The sequence below is a fragment of the Rana temporaria genome, chromosome 7 (genome assembly GCF_905171775.1).
Source record: "Rana temporaria chromosome 7, aRanTem1.1, whole genome shotgun sequence".
NCBI classification, from domain to species: Eukaryota; Metazoa; Chordata; class Amphibia; order Anura; family Ranidae; genus Rana; species Rana temporaria.
The window spans coordinates 186,644,241-186,666,805 of record NC_053495.1 but is presented as its reverse complement, the minus strand read 5'-3'; the positions used below and the strand labels follow the sequence as shown (position 1 = coordinate 186,666,805).

The 22,565-nt window shown below is 43.5% G+C and overlaps 1 protein-coding gene across 1 annotated transcript in view; it reads right to left on the bottom strand.

Annotated features, from left to right (window-relative positions):
• The window catches only part of LOC120945992 (vitellogenin-1-like), a 147,536-nt gene that overhangs the window by 106,775 nt on the left and 18,196 nt on the right, over positions 1–22,565 (bottom strand). The window contains exons 5-9 of the mRNA XM_040360642.1: positions 17,889–18,048; positions 14,056–14,181; positions 7,835–8,053; positions 3,585–3,802; positions 1,066–1,163 (exon numbers count right to left, since the gene is read on the bottom strand). Of these exons, the coding sequence (XP_040216576.1) occupies positions 1,066–1,163; positions 3,585–3,802; positions 7,835–8,053; positions 14,056–14,181; positions 17,889–18,048 (821 nt within the window). The remainder of the gene's footprint in view (positions 1–1,065; positions 1,164–3,584; positions 3,803–7,834; positions 8,054–14,055; positions 14,182–17,888; positions 18,049–22,565) is intronic.

The following is a 22,565-nucleotide window of genomic DNA, read 5'->3' as shown; positions in this document are numbered from 1 at the left end:
TTATCCTAGACATGTCCCTCAGTCTGTGATTGGACAGTGAAAGGAGAAGCAGCACAGTGATGAGCTCATCTCTCCGTCATTGTGCTCTCTTCTCCTATCAGTTTCTTTTCAACACATGGACTGATTGGCTCCTTGTGCTGCTTCATCCTTTCACACTCCAGCCCAGCTGTACAAGGACTACAAGTGACTAGTACCAGGCCACATTTAGGTGCTTACACTGCTTGCACTTAAAATAAAATACATTTAATGATGTGTTAGGCTATTTGTAGCGCCACTATACCGTCGTATTTACCACGATATTCGGGCGCCAGCGGTGAGGTTTTAACCCCCCGGGCGGTATTACCGCGGTATTACCGCGGTTTTCCATTGATTTCAATGGGAAGGCGCGGTATAGGAGCGGTGAACACACCGCTCCTATACCGCAGTAAAGATGCAGCTAGCAGGACTTTTGGAGCGCTCCTGCTAGCGCACCGCTTTAGTGTGAAAGCCTTCGGGTTTTCACATTGAACACTACAGGGCAGGTTTTTTTCATGAGGTATAGCAGCACTATTTTTAGCGCTGTACCGCATGAAAAACGCCTCAATGTGAAAGGGGCCTTAATGGTTATACAGCCGCATTATTTGTGTCTTTTACGAGAGTTTAGTTAAAGTAAACAGGTTTGGTGGGTATGTGATAGCGCTGGACAGATGACAGTAAAGACTGGTCCTAATGAATAGAGAAGAAAGGACAATTTGGGGGGCCTAGGGTGCTAATTCTCTGATAGTGATAATCAAATCACCCAACAGATGTACAACTTCTATGTGCATGATGAAGAGCACCCAGCATAAATATGAATTTTGCTTGAAATGGGTTAAAAATATTTATTGGTTAAGTGGTACATCCAACGTGTTTCATGGGGACGAATGCCCTCTTCTTCAGGGCTTAACAAATGAATTGTGATGGAATAAAAAATGGAATACACCAGAATGCCTGCAGTTAGGCTGGATCGGGACTAGTGTGTCCAAAGCATAATGTAAACAACTTTTTTTGTAGTAGTAAACAGGAATGTAAACATTTACCCAATACCTGAATATATATCATAAAATAATCCACTACTATAATGGCTCTGTGTGGCTTCAAATCTGGACTTCAACACTTCAACAGCCATATTGCAAATAGCAGCCCTAGGAACATGGAAACAAAGGTTTGTTAAAAATAAACTGCATTCCATTTATTTATTTGTTAAATAAATAATAACATAAACAACGAATAATTAAAACTCCCCCATATTCTCTAGGGCAGGGATATGCAATTAGCGGACCTCCAGCTGTTGCAGAACTACAAGTCCCATGAGGCATAGCAAGACTCTGACAGCCACAAGCATGACACCCAAAGGCAGAGGCATGATGGGAATTGTAGTTTTGCAACATCTGGAGGTCCGCTAATTGCATATCCCTGCTCTAGGGCCTCTGCTTAAAAAAAAATAATAATAATGAAATGATGATTTTTTACATATATAGAAAAAAAATGTCAGATTTGGCCTGGGGGTAAAGTGGTTACAGGGAACCTGTGACGGAACCACTTGGCACCCCGACTAGGTGCTTACTTCTGCCAAACAGTGCCTCCTGCCCTCTAAACCGTTCTGAACCCCCCCCCCCTCCCCGAGAGCTAATACCAGCCCTTTTTACCCCAATCATTGTACACAAACAAGATGTGGGGATAGAACCAAAGGAATGTCTGTTTATTGAAACTCAGACACATACTTTATACCCCACAGGAGAAATTCCCTTCCTGATCATATTACCCTAACAATGCAAACTGTAAACAGGAATATAATTAACATAACTATGGCAAAACCAACATATACTATATGAAGGGCTAGTGATCGAAAGTCCTCGTGAAAATACGGCACCTCATCCCTGGTTTAATTAAATAGAGGGATTGGGAAGGTAGGGGATTGTCGCAGTGCCAGAATAGAAACCAGACATATTTTTTTATTTATCAAAAATAGAAAATGTTATTTAAAGCGGGAGTTCACCCATTTATTTAATTGTTGCCCTTTTCCCCTTAGATTCCTGCTCGTTTGGTCTAGGGGAATCGGCTATTTGTTTTAAAATATGATCCGTACTTACCCGTTTTCGAGATGCATCTTCTTCCGTCGCTTCCGGGTATGGGTCTTCTGGAGCGGGCGTTCCTTCTTGATTGACAGTCTTCCGAGAGGCTTCCGACGGTCGCATCCATCGCGTCACTCGTAGCCGAAAGAAGCCGAACGTCGGTGCAGCTCTATACTGCGCCTGCGCACCGACGTTCGGCTTCTTTCTGAAAATCGTGACGCGAAGGATGCGACCGTCGGAAGCCTCTCGGAAGACTGTCAATCAAGAAGGAACGCCCATTCCCGCAGCCCATACCCGGAAGCGACGGAGAGGATGCATCTCGTAAACGGGTAAGTACGGATCATATTTTAAAACCAATAGCCGATTCCCCTAGACAAAACAAGCATTAATCTAAGGGGAAAATGTGCTCTCTAACGGTGAACCTCCGCTTTAAGTTTACACAGAGATAAAATCTAATTCACAAAACAATAGAACAGCATGGGTTGTAGGAGCTGTACATAGAGATAAGTTTGTGGATAAAGTCTACCCTACTAGTTTCGCCAGACACTGGCTTCGTCAGGGTATTTAAGACTAGATCATCTCAGTAGAAGGCTCCATAGCTCCGCATGCGGCCCGGTAGAGTAACCCCTCGGAGTGGATGGTGAATCCTGACCCAAACGTGGCAGCTGAGGGCGTGATGATTAAAATCAAATCAAATTAGAGCAAGCTGAGAGTTAATGCAGGAACACTGGATGGTCAGTGTATATAGGATGACTGCGCAGCCTGGATGCAGGCTGAGTTCAATTGATGGCAATTGCATACAATGGATTAGTATGGAGATCAGGAAAAAATCCATTGCTGTGATAGATCAGAGCGACAGTGTCCCTGGCTATCGGCAGGGACACTGTCGTTAGTGACTGCAGTTGTGTCATAATATTGCAAAAAAAATAAAAAATCTTAGATTGCTGGCCCTTTCACAAGGCTATGCACCATCGCTGGTCACACTAGGGTGACCACATTTCCAAACTACCATTCATGGACACCCCCCTTCCCAAAAACCAGCTTGTGGTGTAACGAATCACAGCACAGTGATTGGACACAAAAGGGGGGATTTATGATTTCTCCAATCACAAGCAGGGGGCGGGGACTGTGCTCCTTTAGGCATTCCCGGCCAGGACAAGTACTGTCAGTGAGTAAAGCGGTGATGTGGCGGCCTTTTTTGGGGCATTAGTTTGGCTTGGGGGGTGGCTCTGTCAGTTTCATTCCGGGACACTGTATTGTCCTGGAAGAAGGTGTCCGGAACAGACCTGCAAAATGCGGGACTGTCCCGGGCAATCCGGGACACGTGGTCACCCTAGGTCACACTCCTGAAGGTATAAAGTGGGAGGAATGTGTGTGTGGGGGGGGGGGGGACATATAATTTGTATCAACACAGACCATCTATTAGACACTGTTTTCCTCCATTATTGTCAATGTCATTTACTTGTTACCAGTAGATCAGAACTCTCTTACACTTCATGTAGCGCAGGGTGAGCGCTTCTACTGAACTTCTTCATCAGAGAATAGACGTAACTTCCCACTTCCATGTCAGCTTCTTTCATGAGCGATTTTGCTATCATCATGACAATAGCGGGAGAGGGCTTATTGTCCAGGATAATACTTGCCGCAATGCTTCGGATGATTGGGTGCTGCTGGATGTCCATATACAACTCTTGGCAAATATCCAGGATCTGAATAGAGGTATAGGGAAATTATTATATTTCAATGGTCTTATGTATGAAGAATGTGCTAAGAACATCTCTAGTTGCCAATAAGAACAAAAATTTCACGATTAACTCCATCCTGTAGAAAGGATGCTTGGACACTGATTGGTTGCTTTGACAAGGAATTTGGTCATTAACACACTCTTCATACATAAACCATATTGTATTTATTTAAAGGGGAACTAAACCCACCAATTTAACAGTTTCCCCATAACATTACATTTAAAGTGTTACTAAACCAAGGATCCTGCATTGACTATTTCTGGTCCCCCAAAGCATTTGTTCTCAACCCCTCCTCAAGTACCCCCAACAAGCCATGTTTTGGGAATTTCTCTTAGCTAAAAAAGCTGCCATTGACTTTGACTTACAGTAAAGCACCTGTGCAAGATAAAGGAAAACCTGCAAACATGGCCTGTTGGGGGTACTTGAGGAAAGGGTTGAGAACCACTGCCCCACGGTGCACAGAACATGGCAATTATGTTATAATACAAACTGCTAAACACCCTTTCTCATCAGCAATTAGAGCAGTCGTGTGACTTCTAAGGCCCTGTACACACGAGAGGATATCCGTTGGAAACGGTCCGCCGGACCGTTTCCAGCGGACATTTCTGCTCCTGATTTTGATCTGATGGGCTGTACACACCATCAGATCAAAATCCCAGCGGAAAACATACGCGGTGACGTGGCCGCGCCGTCTCCGCGACGATGACGCGGCGACGTGCGCGACCCTGGAAGGTAAATACTTCCACGCATGCGTCGAATCACTTCGACGCATGCGAGGGATGGGGATCGCTTGGACTTATCCGGTGAGTCTGTACAGACGACCGGATCAGTCCAACGGACAGGTTTCCAGCGGATAGATTTCTTAGCATGCTAAGAAATTTTTATCCGCTTGAAAACCGTCGGCTGGAGAAATCTCCGCCGAAAAATGTCCGCTAGGCCGTATACACGACCGGATTTGTCTGCTGGAACTGATCCGCGGATAAATCCCAACGGACAGATCCGGTCGTGTGTACGAGGCCTTACAATGTCTGGTTAAAGCTTGTAGGGGGAGTTTTCATTCTACTCTGACTTTCCTATGAGGCTGTAGGGCCCCTCTGTCTGGACAGTACTAATTTGCCCTGTGCTGATCCCATGCACCCTTTCCCCCCCCCGCAAAAAAATGAGCATGTGCAGAGTGCCCCCAAGGCTCTGTACTATCAGGAGATAGATTGGGGACAGTGGATAAAGGGGAGGATCAGAGAAGATGGGATCAAACAGCATTTTTACACAATGCAGAGGAATAACCCTTTAGGTTCCACAGTGAGTATAACAAGCATGCTTTACTGCATATACACACTGATTTTACTGTTGTGGGTTTAGTAACACTTTAAGGCATGCCATGAATGATAACTGTCTCCGTTGCTTGTGCTGCCAACGGAACTGTCAAGCCTTCAAATAGATGGTGTCATAACTAAGCACATGGCAACTGCGGATCAAATAGAGGTTAGAATGGCAGCTTCCTTGGCTGTAGAGGACAGATAGGCTTAGTTCCACTTTAATTAATACTTTTAAAAACAAGAACGAATAAGGGTTGGGCTGTTGTAGGCTAAAATGTGACACTAGTGACAATAAAGTGCTAGATAAATATCAATTAAAATTACGAAACACCGTCTAAGTGAAAACAATTATATCTGTAAATAGGTCTATGAGACCTCAATAAGATAACAAGAAGGGGTTAATTCCTAAATTGGGTAGAAACCTGAAAATTATCAAGAGATTAAATAACAGTCCGTGTGAACAAACCAAAAAAATCTTTAGGAATACCATTAACAAAGTGTCAAAGGTAAAAAAATGTGAATATAATAAAAAATATTAATGCAGAGTGTCCATATAAACTTAAATATCCCCAGTGTTCAACGAATCCAATAGTCCAGGAAAAAGTTCCTGACAGGATAGTGCCTCCACCAAACAATAACACTGCCGCTTACCAGATGGATGTGATCTCTAATTATAGGAGATCAATATGCGCATATGGTTGATATCCCAGCCCGGGGTCTCTATTGGTAGCATACATCCCTCAGTGTGGTTCAATATTGCATAGAAGATGTCTCAAACAACGTAGAAATTCAGGATGCACCACATAAAAAAAGGAAGGGACTGGCATAGCGTAAAACCCTTAAAAATTTAATAAGTAACATAAAAATGCACAGTTACATCGAAGAAGTGAGATAAGGCATATAAAATACAATCAAGCTCTTCGATTCAGCAGCCCATATCTTCCGGGTCTGGCGCACAACGCGGTGACATCAGAACGTCGTTCCTCCCAACGTTTCGTCACTAGAGGGACGTGGTCACGGTATTTTCAATGCCTTATCTCACTTCTTTGATGTAAGTGTGCATTTTTATGTTACTTATTAAATTTTTAAGGGTTTTACGCTATGCCAGTCCCTATGCCAGTTGCTGTTACACAATAAATATCATTATGAAGGTCTATACATGCTGGTGTGGACCTCCCATCCTTTCAAAACTTCAATAAACTCCTCTGGGGGTCCAGAAAAACCCCACAGTTGCTGGTGAACAGCCACTAGGACCAAAAACCACATATTGCGTTATAATGCATCTCCATAGGGTTCAGTGCTCCTACGTCACAAAGATTGCTTCTGCACAAAGAGGGAGAAGCCTGCGGGAGTGAGGAAGAAGGTAATGATATCACCCCCTACCAGGGATCTCCAAACTATGGCCCTCCAGTTCTTCAGGAACTACAATTTCCATCATGCCTAGTAATGTCTGTGAATGTCAGAATTTTACAATGCCTCATGGGATGTGTAGTTCTGGAACTGCTGGAGGGCCATAGTTTGGAGATTCCTGCCCTAGACCAGTGATGGCAAACCTTGACACCCCAGATGTTTTGGAACTACATTCCCCATGATGCTCATGCACCCTTCAGTGTAGTTGAGCATCATGGCAAATATAGTTCCAAAACATCTGGGGTGCCAAGGTTCACCATCACTGCCCTAGACCAATTGAGCATTTGACCCTTGCAGTTGGTCCCTGGAGTTTAGCTTTAAGGGACAGAGCAAATAGACACAAGGCAAGTGATGTAATTCATTCCAAGTATCCTCAATACAACCAAATCTCGAATTTCAGGAAGCACCTAGGAACATGGGAAAGTTTTTTTGTAGTTCTTTTTAATTCTTCTACATCTACTGTGGAACCTTGGATTACGAGCATAATCCGTACCAGGAGAATGCTCGTAATCCAAAGTACTCGCATATCAAGGCAAGTGGAAACGAAAATAATTTGTTACACATTAACTTCGATGGCATGCAATACCACATGCGGCCAGAGGTGGGGGCGCCGGAGAGCCTCGGAAAACGCACGGAAAGGCCCTTGAACAGCTCGGCTGACCTCAGCAAACCTCAAAAAAAGGCTCGAGAACGGAGTCTTTCTGAGCATTTCCGAACACAGCGCAGATCGGCTCCGATCAGTTCGGCTCCGGCGCACCCCACCTCAGGCCAAACGCGGTACTGCACACCGCTTTGGCTTGAATCCTGCTCATTTTGCCAGACAACACTTGCAAACCAAGTTAGGATTTTTTTTTAAATACAGTACTCGTATTGCGAAACGCTCGTTTACCGTGTTTCTCGCAATCCGAGGTTCCACTGTACTTGCTTTAACCGCTTAACGACCGCCGCATGTAAATGTACGTCCCTGCCTTTCCGCGGGTCGGGGGTCCGATCGGGACTTCCCCGGCGGTCGGAAATCGTTGGGGAGCGATCCGGGATGAGGGCGCGGCTATTCGTTTCTAGCCGTCCCCTCGCAATAGCTCCCCGGAGCTGAAGAACGGGGAGAGCCTTTTATAGGGAGACACGATCAATGACGTCAGACCTACAGCCACACCCCCCTACAGTTGTAAACACACACTAGGTGAAACATAACTCCTTCAGCGCCCCTTGTGGTTAACTCCCAAACTGCAACTGTCATTTTCACAATAAACAATGCAATTTAATTTAATACCTTTATAGGGTGTTTTTTTGCGATGTTCCTCAGGGCCAGAGAAGCTGCGACTTGCACAGGTAAAGGTAGGTTGGAGGCCGTGGATATTATTCTTGGAAGGAACTTCAGAATCTTCTTAATGCTGGCTGCTTGTGCAGAATTCCCCAGACCTTTAAGGGCCAGAATGATGTCCATCATATCCACTGCCTCATTGGCTTCCGCTAGCAAATTATGGAGTGGCTACAATATAAAAAAAAAAAAAGCAAGGAAAAATCATTTATATTTTATTGCTTAAATCGTTTCAATGTGTCAAGGATATCGTTGCATTAGCTTTCTGTTTTTATATTTTATATTTGGAGATTTCTCTTCACAAATATTGCCCTATCCGCATTTCCTAATTTAAAGCTGTTACTTCTGATTTCAAACCTAGGCCTAGGCCAGGATACAGCGTTCGTGTGACCAAAGTAGAGCCGTTAGGGCTAGATTCAGATAGATCAGCGGATCTTTAGATCCGCGTAATCTATCTTATTTACGATCCGCCATCCGCCAGCGCAATTTTTTGAGGCAAGTGCAGTATTCAGAAAGCACTTACCAAACTACGTAAAAATTCAAAACTCGTCGCGGGAACGACGGCCATACTTAACATTGGATACGCCGCATATAGCAGGGGTAAGTATACGCCGGAAAAAGCCAAACCCAAACGACGTAAAAAAAAAGCGACGGGCGGGCGTTCGTTTCTGAATCGGCGGAAATCGGAATTTGCATATTCGTCGCGTAAAAAACCCAAAGCGTCACCTATCGGCCGGCGGGAGATTGCAGCCTAAGATCCGACGGTGTAAGTCACTTACACCAGTCGGATCTTAGGGAGATCTATGCGTAACTGATTCCGACCGTCGGATCTCAGAGATACGACGGCGTATCAGGAGATACGCCGTCGTATCAGGAGATACGCCGTCGTATCTCTTTCTGAATCTCCCCCGTTAGACTGCAAGCTCCACAGGCTGATATAAATGGCTTATTCCTTTCAAGGATAGCCAAAGAAATAAATAAAAATAACACATTCAATAGAAGTGTTTAGAATGCTTGTGCGCACCTCCGTGGTACAAACTCTGCAGCGCAGTTACTCGGGTGACTTAAAATACACAGATTGGAGTACAATAGACGCTCCCTGTCCCTCTGTATCTCCTGGGAGAAGCCAATTTGAATTTAGAAGCAGTACCTTTGAAGTCACCAGAAATTTATGACATCGCACAAATGAAATAATACATTTTTGCTGATAGTGAATTAAACCTGACATTCTCATTTACAAAACTATTATGCTGTCTAATCGGGTATCATTTTCCTTTGTAAACGCATTAGCTTAAATAAGACATGATACGATTATACTGGGTGGGTAGGGGAGCTCAGCTTGGCTCAGCTCTACAATATACTGCCTACATTGAGTGATTTACTGAATTCCAGTCAAGATAAGGCGAAGGTTTTCTTTTGCAGCTGAAGCACTTGAATAGTCAGGATTCTTTTATTGGAAATATCATTTTATTTTTCATTTGTACCTCGCCGGGCAACCAGAGGAGACCGGAATTTATAGAACTGTTTATGTTTTAAAGGGAACACATAGTGGATTCTCAGTGACCACATATAGTGATTACTGCAATTTTTATCACATATAATAAAGGTTGATGTAGATGTCACATTTTTTGCCTGTGTGCTGTACCATGTTTATATTATTTAACCACTTGCTTACTGGGCACATATACCCCCCTCCTGCCCAGGTGAAATTTCAGCTTCCGGCACTGCGTCGCTTTAACTGACAATTGCCCGGTCGTGCGACGTGGCTCCCAAACAAAATTGAAGTCCTTTTTTCCCCACAAGTAGAGCTTTCTTTTGGTGGTATTAGATCGCCTGTGCGGTTTTTATTTTTTGCGCTATAAACAAAAAAGTGCGACAATTTTGAAAAAAAATACAATATTTTTTACTTGTTGCTATAATAAATATCCCAATTTTAAAAAAAAAACACATTTTTTTTTCTCAGTTTAGGCCGATACGTATTCTTCTACATATTTTTGGTAAAAAGAAAAAAAAAAATCGCAATAAGCGCAAAAGTTATAGCGCCTACAAAATAGGGGACAGAATTTTTTTTTTTATTATTATTTTTTTTTTTTACTAGAAATGGCGGCGATCTGCAATTTTTATTGGGACTGCGACATTATGACGGACACATCGGACATTTTTTACACATTTTTGGTGCCATTTACATTTATACTGCGATCAGTGCTATAAATATGCACTAATTACTGTATAAATGTGACTGGCATTGAAGGGGTTAACACTACGGGGTGAGGAAGGGGTTAAATGTGTAGCCTTGGAGTGTTCTAACTGTAGGTGGAGGGGGGGTGACTGGGGGAGGTGACCGATCTGTGTCCCTATCTACAAGGGACACAGATCCGTCTCTGTGTGAGGCGGCAATGAGAGATGATCTCATATGTTTACATATGAGATCATCTCTCATTGGCCACACAGATCGCATCGCAAACGGCCACTCTGATTGGCCGTTCGCGGCAATCTGTAATTGGCTGTGTCCAAGGGACACGGCCAACACAGAGTTTCCCCGCTGTGTTGGCCGTGTCCCATGGACACAGCCAATTACAGATCGCCGCGAACGGCCAATCAGAGTGGCCATTTGCGATGCGATCTAGTTGGATTTTCAGATCCGCGCTGTAGCCGTCATTCGGCTATAGCGCGGGTCTCAAGAAGTTAATATTTGGCACTCCAGTTGATTTCTGCATTTTAATACAGCCACTCCGTGATCGGTAGTTGATGGGAGTAGACTTCAGCCACATAGAAAATTCCTTTGTTATACTTCTTTGCTATACTGCTATATAGATGGATTCAGAAAGACTTAGGCCGGCGTATCAGTAGATACGCCGGCCTAAGTCTGAATTTAGCGCCGGTGCTAATTTAAGCGTATTCTGGAAACCAGATACGCTTAAATTAGGCTCAGATACGAGCGGCGTAAGTGTCTTACACCGTCGTATCCTAAAGTGTAATTTTTAGGCTGACCGCTAGGTGGCGCTTCCATTGCGGTTGGCGCAGAATATGTAAATCACTAGATACGCCTATTGACGAAAGTATGCCCGGTCGACGCAGTACAGATACGCCGTTTACGTAACGCATTACCAGGCCTAAAGTTATTCGATCAAATAGCTGGAATAGTAATGTTAAGTATGGCCCTCGTTCCCGCGTCGAAATTCGAAAATTTTACGTCGTTTGCGTAAGTCGTCCGTGAATAGGGATTTACGTCATTTACGTCCACATCGAAACCAATAGGACCGTGCGGCGTACTTTGCCGCAATGCACACTGGGATATGTACACGGACGGCGCAAAAAAAATGGCGCAGGGTTCCCCTTAATATCCATACCAGACCTGAAGGGCCTGGTATGAGATTTGGGGAGACCACAACGCAATTTTTTTTTTATTTTGGTTCGGGGTTTCCATTAATATTCATACCAGACCCAAAAGGCCTGGCAATGGACTTTTTTCAATGACTTTTATCTGTATTGCCAGGACCCGACAATTCATTATAGCCGCGAGTAATTTTAAATTACTTTTTTTCCTTTCGAAATTTCATTTTGTGCAGGGACAGTTCTAAACACGGGAAACATGCGCTACTTTAGAGGCATACTATAGACACCCCCCAGGTACGAAATTTAAAGTAATATTTCACTTATATTGTTTCACTTTAAGCATTATTAAATCACTGCTCCTGAAAAAACTTTTTGCCTGTTCACATGTTCTGCTGCAAACCGAACCGGGGGTGCTCGGCTCATCCCTGCTAGAATGCAAAATAGCCATATGAGAGGGTTAAATCTTACATGTTTAAAGTGTTTGTTACCCCATAATTTAATATTCCTGATATGTGCCTGCTGTACCATGTACTTGTATGAGAAAGTGTCCTGTTCTCTTTGTATTGCTTCCTTTGTGTAAAATCCCTGGCATTTGCACCAGTCCCTCTGGTTTCCTACCATAAACTCACCACACTAAGCGGGAAAGCACACTGTAGTCAGTTCTCTAGCTATGCTAGGAACTCAGTGTACTCTCCTCCAATGATCAGAGTTGTCCTGATCCACTTCTGCTGCACAGCATGTCACTAGGAAGATCAGTGTACTGCTGCTTCTCCTCCCCCCAGCTCTTAGGCTCCATGCACACAGAAGCTAAAAAAAAACGCCAGTAGCTTTGCAGGGAGCCTTACAAAGTTTTTTAGCATTTTTGAAATAGCGTTTTTCAGTGTGGCGTTTTTTAGTTGTTTTTTTTTCAATGGTTAAAAAAACGCTAAAAAGCGCTGGCGCCAGCGTTTTTGAGCGTTTTTCAGCGTTTTGCATTTTTTTGCGTTTTTTTCCCACTGAAAAACTGCACTTTGAACGCAAATTTCGGCCGTTCCAAAAAAATAAATAAACTCCAAAGCTCATCAACACTAAAAAACACCCATGTTTATGGTCTTTTTAAAAAAACGCCAAAACGCCAATAAACTGCAGTTTATCAGCTTCTGTGTGCATGGAGCCTTATGCTGCGGAGAACAGAGGGAATGTGATTACTTATAAAAAGGGGAAAAAGGGTATTTACAATTTTTTTATATCTATACAAAATTCTATTTTAAACTGAATGTTTTTTTTTTTATAAAGTGACCGTTTACAATCACTTTAATACATGGATGGGTTATTCATACCCTGCTTTTCTTATTTATAATAAAATAGCTTGGGATGAAAATAAAGATAATTGTTAAATATTTTTTTTTTGCATTGTAACTTGGAGAGAAAATCCACCTTTGTAATCACACTTTTCTTTTAAGCCAGAATAATTACTTTAAAAGGTGTGCAAAACCAATACCTCACATAATTATTATTATTATTATTATTATTATTATTATTATACAGGATTTATATACAGTAGGTGCCGCCGATTTTGTGTCAGTCTCACCTCTGCTAGCGGCGAGATTGACCACCCGCGATCCCCGTCGCGGGAGCCAGCACCGAGCTATGTCGCTCCTCCCGCTCGCCGCCCCCAATGGATTCCTATGGATGCGTGGCATCTCGTGGGGGCAGCGAGCGCAAAAAGCACAGCCTCCAGCGGCGATATCCATCGTGATCCCATCGCGCTGGATATACAAAATCGGAGGCACCTACTGTAGCACCAACAGCGGGGGGGGACAGTACAATTACAATACAGTTTGATACAGTAGATAAACAATAATAAACAATTTGCATCATATAAATGACAAAAAAAGCATATAATTCACATGTGCATAACCAAGAAGTATACTTTAAAGAAAACTATATAAAAGTACAAATATGAAATTTGAAAATGATGAAAGTCCAAGTGTAAAAAAATTCGAACATGCTGCATTTTTACACGACCGCCGCATGTATATGTACGTCCACAGAATGGCACGTACAGGCATATGGGCGTACATGTACGTCCCTGCCTTTCCGCGGGTCAGGGGTCCTATCGGGACCCCCCCCCCCGCTACATGCGGCAGTCGGAAATCGTCGGGGTCGCAATCCGGGACGAGGGCGCGGCTATTCGTTTCTAGCCGCCCCCTCGCGATCGCTCCCGGAGCTGAAGAACGGGGAGAGCCGTATGTAAACACAGCTTCCCCGTGCTTCACTGTGGCTGATGCATCGATCGTGTGATCCCTTTTATAGGGAGACACAATCGATGACGTCAGACCTACAGCCACACCCCCCTACATTTGTAAACACACACTAGGTGAAGCATAACTCCTTCAGCGCCCCCTTGTGGTTAACTCCCAAACTGCAACTGTAATTTTCACAATAAACAATGCAATTTAAATGCATTTTTTGCTGTGAAAATGACAATGTTCCCAAAAATGTGTCAAAATTGTACAAAGTGTCCGCCATAATGTCGCAGTCACGGAAAAAAACGCTGATTGCCGCCATTAGTAGTAAAAAAAAATATAGCACTAAAAATAGCACCACTATACCGTCAGCGCACCACCCGCCCCAGTGTGAAATGGACCTAACTGGTACTGTTGGAGTTTAGTCCATTGAGAAGGACCCAGTGTTCAGACATAGAACGGGGCAGTCAAAGCTCTGTAGATGTCTGCACTTTATACCTGCACTTTTTTTTAAAGAGATATAGTCACTTTTAGAAATATGTCATAATTTCCAGTCTGTAAGAGGATACTACAAATTCCTAATCGGGCAATAGCAATTCTGGTGATTACCTGCAGAGCTTCTTCTGTGCAATATTGTGTCTGGCTGCAGAATTTGTGGACCAGCGATCCGTAGGCCAGATAGCCCACCTTCCGTACTAGAGAGCCACAGTGGGCGTTAACAGCCTCAAGCAAGGCCTGTAGAAGGAAAATACGTATGTTATTTATAAACCACTAATTCTCAAATTGCCATAATTGGCTCCAGTACATCATTCTGTATTGTTGTTTACCAACATGGCATTACAGAAAGCAATTATCACTTAGAGCCGGTTCACACTGGGGTGGCACGACTTTGGGGGCGACTCGGCAAGGCGATCTCAAGACGACTTCAGAGGTGACTTGCAAAATGTATTGAAGTCAATGCAAATCGCCCCGAGTTGCCCCCAAAGTCGTACAAGAACCTTTTTCTAAGTCGGAGCGACTTGAGTCAATCTTATTAGGTTCCATTGAATAGAGCGGAGCGCGACTTGTCAGGCAGCTGAGTCACCTGACGAGTCGCCCCAGTGTGAACCGGCTCTTGCAGGACACGTTTATGTTTTAGATTTAAAAAAGTTGACAGTCTCCTCTTACTACACCCTTAACCTATGCTAAGATAATCCACCCCTGTGCCCAACTCACCTCTCCCCAATGGTGGCTGCCTTCTGTAGTAGTTATCGTTTTAATTCAGGGTTTTTTGCAGCCTATGTATGAGCAGGAACTTTATACAGACTTATTGGGCCAGATCCTCAAAGAAGTTACGCTGGCGTATCTATTGATACGCCGCATAACTTCTAGTTTGCTCCGGCGTATCTTTGCTTTGTATCCACAAAACAAGATACGCCTGAAGCTGGGCTACATCCGACTGGCGTACGTCTTAGTACGCCGTTGGATCTAAGGTGCATATTTACGCTGGCCGCTAGGTGGCGTTTCCGTAGATTTCCGCGTCGAGTATGCAAATTAGCTAGATACGGCGATCCACGAACGTATGTCCGGCCGGCGCATTTTTTACGTCGTTTCCGTAAAGGCTTTTTTCGGCGTATAGTTACCCCTGCTATATGAGGCGTATCCTATGTTAAGTATGGCCATCGTTCCCGCGTAGAATTTTGAATTTTTTACGTTGTTTGCGTAAGCCGTTCGCGAATAGGGCTTTGCGTAGAATGACGTTCATGTTGTAAGCATTGGCTTGTTGTGGGTTAATTTTGAGCATGCGCACTGGGATACCCCCACGGACGGCGCATGCGGCGTTAAAAAAAAACGTCATTTACGTCGGGTCAAGACGTATTAACATAAAACACGCCCCTATCACATCCATTTGAATTGCGCGCCCTTACGCCGCCAAAGTTACACTACGCCGCTGTAACTTACGGCGCAAATTCTTTCAGGATAAGGAAAATACGCTGTAAGTTACGGCGGCGTAGTGTATCAGAGATACGCTACGCCGGACACAACAATGCGCCAAGGTACGTGGATCTGCCCCATAGACTCTTACTTAAATGGGCTTTAATGCACTGAGGTGACAAAGGTTCTCGATCAGGTAACTGCTGTGATTGGCTCTCACATGATCAAGAGCCCATCCTGCTGGTTCCCAATCAGAAGCTGTGACCTAGAGCAGTCTGACAACTCAATGTGCTGGGAGAACGAAGTGAGCGCGGTCTCGGCACACAACCTCAGACCGTCGTAGAGACATGTGGGCATTAAGGTCCACTCTACTTGCACATGCATTACGTGGTCAGGAAAACATTAAAAGGGAAGCACATTTCTTTTGAAGCTTTAAAAATCACAATATAGCTGAATATTTAGGTTTACTAATGTACACGTTCAATATGCGTTGCGTGTAATGACAAAGCCATATAAAAACCTATAATAAAATAATGATAATAATAATGAATGACTTTTTTCACCTTATTTAATTTGACTAATTTCATTTGACACTTATTTTATTTATTTAGTTAAGGTACTTATATAGCGCTGTCAATTTGCACAGTGCTTTACATATACATTGTATATTCACATTAGTCCCTACCCTCAAGGAGCTTACACTCACATTCATACGTACACATACTAGGGACAATTTAGACAGGAGCCAATTAACCTACCAGCGTGTCTTTCGGTGTTGGAGGAAACCGCGGTACCCGGAGGAAGCCCAACGCAGGCACAGGGAGAACATGCAAACTCCAGGCAGGTAGTGTCGTGGTTGGGATTCTAAACTTAAAGCGAAGCTCCACCCAAAAGGGGAAGCTTTGCTTTTTTGCCTCCCCCTCCGCAGCCACATTTGGCACCTTTCGAGGGGGGGGGGGAGCGGGCACTTGGTTTTGACAGGTATCTGCTGTGGCTGCCCCTGAAACAAAAAAACGTCCTGCTAGCAGCATCTTTGGAGCGGTGAAGGAGCGGTGTGTATACCGCTCCCGCTCCCGCCCATTAAAATCAATGGGATAGCGTGGCTATACCACTTCAGGCGCATTGCAAGGAGTTTTAACCCTTTCTCGGCCGCTAGCGGGGGTAAAACCGCCCCGCTAACGGCCGAATAGCAATGCAAAATTAGCGGTAAATCGCTGCTAAAAAAATATCGGCGCTTTACCGCCACCGCACCGCCCGTGCTCCCCAAACTCAAACACACATGCGTATATATATATATATATATATATATATATATATGGCAATAGACAGTGTCAGTGAAACAGTGTCAGTGTCAGGGACTGTTGTCAGAATCAGAATATTTTTTTATTATTACTTTTTACAACTTTATTTTATATATTTTTTTAAATCATTTTTTATTATTTTCTTTTACAGTTTTTTAGGAGCACCTTTGTGGGGCTTTGGTGAGATATCAGGGGCCTAAACAGACCCCTGATATCTCACTTTTGAGACAGAGAAAGGGGCTGAGGGACAACGATTCCTGGGTTCCTTTCTCTGCAGTCAAGCAGTAGGGGGAATCTGTGCAGCACAGGGTGATTAGGGTGTGCCTGGGCACACCTGGTATCCCCTCTGCGCACACCTATGCCATGGACCCTATCAAAGTTCCACTAATCCTCTAAGACCACCACACTTTAACAATCATCTCATTCATTCAGAAGTTACCTTCACCAAGCTTGAAGCCCAGTGCCCTGAGTCCAGAGCTTTAGCTGGAGTCTCATAGGTCATTTCATTTCATTGGTAGCCAGCAGAAATCTTTTGCCTAATGCCGCGTACACACGATCGGTCAATCCGATCAGAACGGCCTGATGGACCGTTTTCATCAGACCAAACCGATCGTGTGTGGGCCCCATTGGTTATTTATCCATCGGTTAAAAAATTTGAAACTTGTTTTAAAATTAACCGATGAATACCTAACCGATAGAAAAAAAACGATCGTTTGTAGGCATGTCCATCGTTTAAAAATCCACGCATGCTCAGAATCAAGTCGACGCATGCTTGGAAGCATTGAACTTAATTTTTTTCAGCACGTTGTGTTTTACGTCACCGCGTTCTGACACGATCATTTTTTTAACTGATGGTGTGTAGGCATCAGTCAGCTTCATCGGTTAACTGATGGAAAAATCCATCAGATCGTTCTCATCGGATTGACCGATCGTGTGTACAGGGCTTAAGTTTCAGGTCTCACAAGGTAGCTCAGGAGAAGAGCTTTTAATTTATGGCATATGGGGACGTACAGGTTTTACTCTAAATAGCTGTGATGTTATTTAGCTGACATGTTTTCTACTGATTCATGTGAGGTGTGAATTTTAATAATAGGTCCACCTTAAATCAAATACAAAAGGACATTAGCAGAAATAGTGATGATTGCAATGTACACAGTAGTGTGACGTGTGTGAACAGGCTGCATTGCCATGTGTGAAGTATTTTAATAACACTCAGACAAGACGTACCTTAGCTTCGGCTATTGCTTCACCATCCGCTTTAATTAAATGTAAGGCCAGCGGTACAGCCTGTGCTGCTTCAAACTCTGACAGTTCCTTCAGTTTCAGTTTTAGAAACCTTAGTGAGAAATGGTTTCCGATGGCTGGAATAGCATCTAATATCCAACGCCTGGAAAAAAAGTACGGTGTATGCATAAAAAAGGTAAAAATAAACTAATAACTTAAAAATGAACTTAAAATGTAAACATTCAATAATTATAATAACTATTATTATTAATATAGAATCATACACATATATATATATATATATATATATATATATATAAGTATTGGGATGCCTACCTTTACATGCACATGAACTTTAGTGGCATCCCTGTCTTAGTCCGTAGAGTTCAATATTGCGTTGGCCCACCCTTTGCAGCTATAACAGCTTCAACTCTTCTGGGAAGGCCGTCCACAAGGTTTAGGAGTGTGTCTATGGGAATGTTTTACCATTCTTCCAGAAGCGCATTTGTGAAGTCAGGTACTCAGGGCCGATCCTAGGCAGGGTGCACAGGGTGCTTTGCACCCAGGCACCTGCAGAGGTGGGGGCGCCAAAGTGGCAGAGTTTTCCCCTCCCTCCTTCTCTCCTTGTTTGTGTCCATCCAGAACTAGTGTACTGAGCATAGATGTGTGTCCGTCCAGAAATGATGTGTCTCTGACCATCTCCTGTACTATGTCTGTAGTCTCTGACCATCTCCTTTACTATGTCTGCAGTCTCTGACCATCTCCTGTACTATGTCTGTAGTTTCTGACCATCTCCTGTACTGTGTCTGCAGTCTCTGACCATCTCCTGTACTATGTCTGCAGTCTCTGATCATCTCCTGTACTGTGACTGCAGTCTCTGATCACCTCCTGTACTGTGTCTGCAGTCTCTGGTTGCCTCCTGTACTATGTCTGTGGTCTCTGACCATCTCCTGTATCATGTCTGCAGTCTCTGACCATATCCTGTACTATGTCTGCAGTCTCTGGTTGCCTCCTGTACTATGTCTGTGGTCCCTGACCATCTCCTGTATCATGTCTGCAGTCTCTGATCATCTCCTGTATCATGTCTGCAGTCTCTGACCGCCTCCTGTACTATGTCTGTGGTCTCTGACCATCTCCTGAATCATGTCTGTAGTATGTTTGGGGGCTCTTTCTAACAGACTCTCTAACAGAAGCCCTCTCTGTGTCCATCAGACCCTCCAGGTCCCAATAAAGTACTCTGCTTCTCTTCCTGTATTTTGTTTATTGTTAAGAGATCATGTAAGGATCCCAGGGTAATAAAGACTTTGTGGGGGAGCATCTCTGTGGTTGAGTCATTGCCATAGAAACATTTGTAATGGGGAGGAGTTAATAAAAAGACCACGCCCATGTGGGGGCGGCAGAAATATTTCTGCACCCAGAAACCAACTTTGTAGGAACAGTTTGTGGATGGTCCCTTCCTGTTTCAACATGACTTAAAGGGTTTGTAAAGGTTCAGTATATATAAAAAAAATGTCATTCCCCCCTCTCTAGGATCCTCCTCTCCTTGGGTCCCTCTGCAGCGCTCCTGGCTCCTCCTCTTCTCGAGTGTCACACGGGAGAATCGCTCTCTGATGGGACACCCGTGCTAGTACGCTCTTGTGTCCTGCTGCTGCGTAAGTGAATACAGACAGCAGGACTCGGCTCCGCCCCCCAGCACCCGTGTTATTGGATTAGTTTGACAGCAGTGGGAGCAATGGCTGCGCTTCTATCAATCTATTCAATCAGGACACGGGACGCCAAAGCTTGTATGCTCATTTCCCGTTGTGGGAATTACGGGGCTCAGGTAAGTATAAGGGGGGCTCGGTGGCGCTGCTGCAGCACAGGAGGTTATTCACCCTAATGCATATAATGCATTAAGGTGAAAAATGGCGACCCCTTTAATACCAGTGCACAAAGCAAGGTCCATAAGAGACATGGATGAGCGAGTTTGGGGTGGAGGAACTTGACTGACCTCAACCCAATAGAACACCTTTGGGATGAATTAGAGCAGAGACGGTAAGCCATGCCTTCTCGTCCAACATCAGTACCTGACCTCACAAATGCGCTTCTGGAAGAATGGTCAAACATTCCCATAGACACACTCCTAAACCTTGTGGACAGCCTTTCTAGAAGAGTTGAAGCTGTTATAGCTGCAAACGGAGGGCCAACTTAATATTGAAAACTACAGACTAAGACTGGGATGCCATTAAAGTTCATGTGCGTGTAAAGGCAGGCGTCCCAATACTTTTGTTAACCTCCTTAGCGGTATCCCCGAGCGTGACTCAGGGTGGTTTTTCCATGCTAGGATCGGTATCCCCGAGCCACGCTCGGGGTAGATGTGCAGAGCGTGCAGCGGCGTGGCTTACCTTTCGTAGCATCCACAGACAAAGTTACTTACCTTGTCCCTGGATCCTGCAAAGCCACCCCGCTGTGTGAGCAAGCGGGTCCTTGCTCGATTCACAGTGTCCCCGTGTGCCGCCGATCTCCGTTCCCTGCGACGTTACGACGCAAGGGAGCGGAGAACAGCGCCAAATTCAAAAACGAAAACAAACACATTACATACAGTATACTGTAATCTTATAGATTACAGTACTGTATGTAAAAAATACACCCCCCCTTGTCCCTAGTGGTCTGCCCAGTGCCCTACATGTTCTTTTATATAATAACAACTGTTCTTTCTGCCTGCAAACTGTAGATTGTCCATAGCAACCAAAAGTGTCCCTTTATGTCAAAAATGGTTTTAGAGCAGCTAGAAAACAGCGATAATAAATTATAATCACTTGCAGAATTGTGCGATAGCGATTTGTGGGGAAATTCGTCATAAAAAAATAAAAGTAATGACAGCGACAATTCTGCAACTGAGCAAATTTCAGTGATTTTGAGTTGATTACATTATTGAATAATTTTTATTATAATTATATTATTATTTGTTATAATTATTTATATTTATTTATTATATTATAATTTATAATATTGTTTTAAAAAAAAAAATCATACCCAGGATGCCTACTAGACTCTTGTTTGGTCAGATTTAAATGAGTTATTCCTAAGAATTGCAGGCCTACAGTATAAAACGCCAAATTTCCTTGCAAAATCATTGTACGGCTTTTGGTACGTAATTTCAGACAGAATCATACCGCCAGGGAGGTTAATATAGTATAGTACACACACACATATACATATATATATATATATATATATATATATATATATATATATATATATATATATATATATATATATACATATATATTTATGGTCGTGGCCCTATGATTGAGAGGGAAGTGAATCACATAAACACGCGACAAGACTTACAACATAAATAGACCTGGAGTGTGCCTTGATGGTCTGGTCGGAATGCCCAGAAAAAGGGGGCATACAGGAGATAGATAATGGGTAGTTGTGTGGAAGGATGTGTTTGAGAACTGCCTTGAAAAGGGAAGAGTGGGAGGGTATCGTGCACTGGAACCGACAGTGAGTGTGGGTGAGTGCTCTGTTTAAATAGTCTCCGGGCTCCTCTCATAAACTCAGGCCACCATTTTGGCCTTCTAATATATATATATATATATATATATATATATATATATATATATATATATATATATATATATATATATATATATATATATATATATATATATATATATATATATATATATTTTTTTTATTATTATTATTATTATCCTTTTTTTTAATTCATATATATTTTAGGGATGATGAAAATTGAGGGTTCCTTAAAAATTAGGCCAAATGTATGGGGGCTGCCATTGCTGAACTTTCAGGATGCTGTTTGCCTGGCTGTAATGGTGTATTTATTTGAATCACTGACCTAGAACAAATATAGAGATAAGGAATTTGAGCACTATGCTGGCACTCATTAACAGCTCCGGTTCTGTTACTTAAAGGTTTGGATCCAGACAAAGCCAAGTGAATGAGGCCCAGCAATGCCAGCCACTATTCTTTTCTCATGACAGAGTCACTTTAAGAGTCTAAAAAAGGCCAAAGGTCAAGGCCATGCAGCAAAGCGTCATATAAATCCAGGACTTCCCAAGGAATGTGTAACAATGTGTTGGGCTTTATTAGCTAAGGCGGGTGACTTTTGGCAAAAGACCGCTCGGCACACTCAGTGGCTTCCTTTTTCTATTGACACCCAGTGCCCGCACCCTACAGCAATGATGGTCATCTTGATTTTCATCTAGGAGGCCTCAACTGCAGCCCCTGACTTAACCAGGGGGCCAGACATAAACTTCAGTATATGTTGACCTACAGACAGGGGCGGACTGACAACTCATGGGACCCCCAGGCAATAGAAGATTATGGGGCCCCTGGGCTTACAGATGGCCACCACGCCAGGAGGCAGTGCAGAGGCAGGGCAGCTAAAATCTCGGGATTTTCACATCAAAAGCATGTCGGTTTCGGACATATCAGGGACAGATGTTCCGTCCCTGCCTACAGAGGATTGTCACAGACTGTTATTATACTGCTGGAAATCGTCAGCGATTGGTGACATGCTACCACTTTACCATAGTTACCAACTGTCCCGGGATTTAGACCCTTTTTCTGATTTTATTTGGTCCCTGGAAATACGTTTTTTGCTGGATTTTTGCCGCCGCTAGAGGTCCGCGGCAGGCGAAAAATTTCTCCGCCGGCTGCCATTTTTAA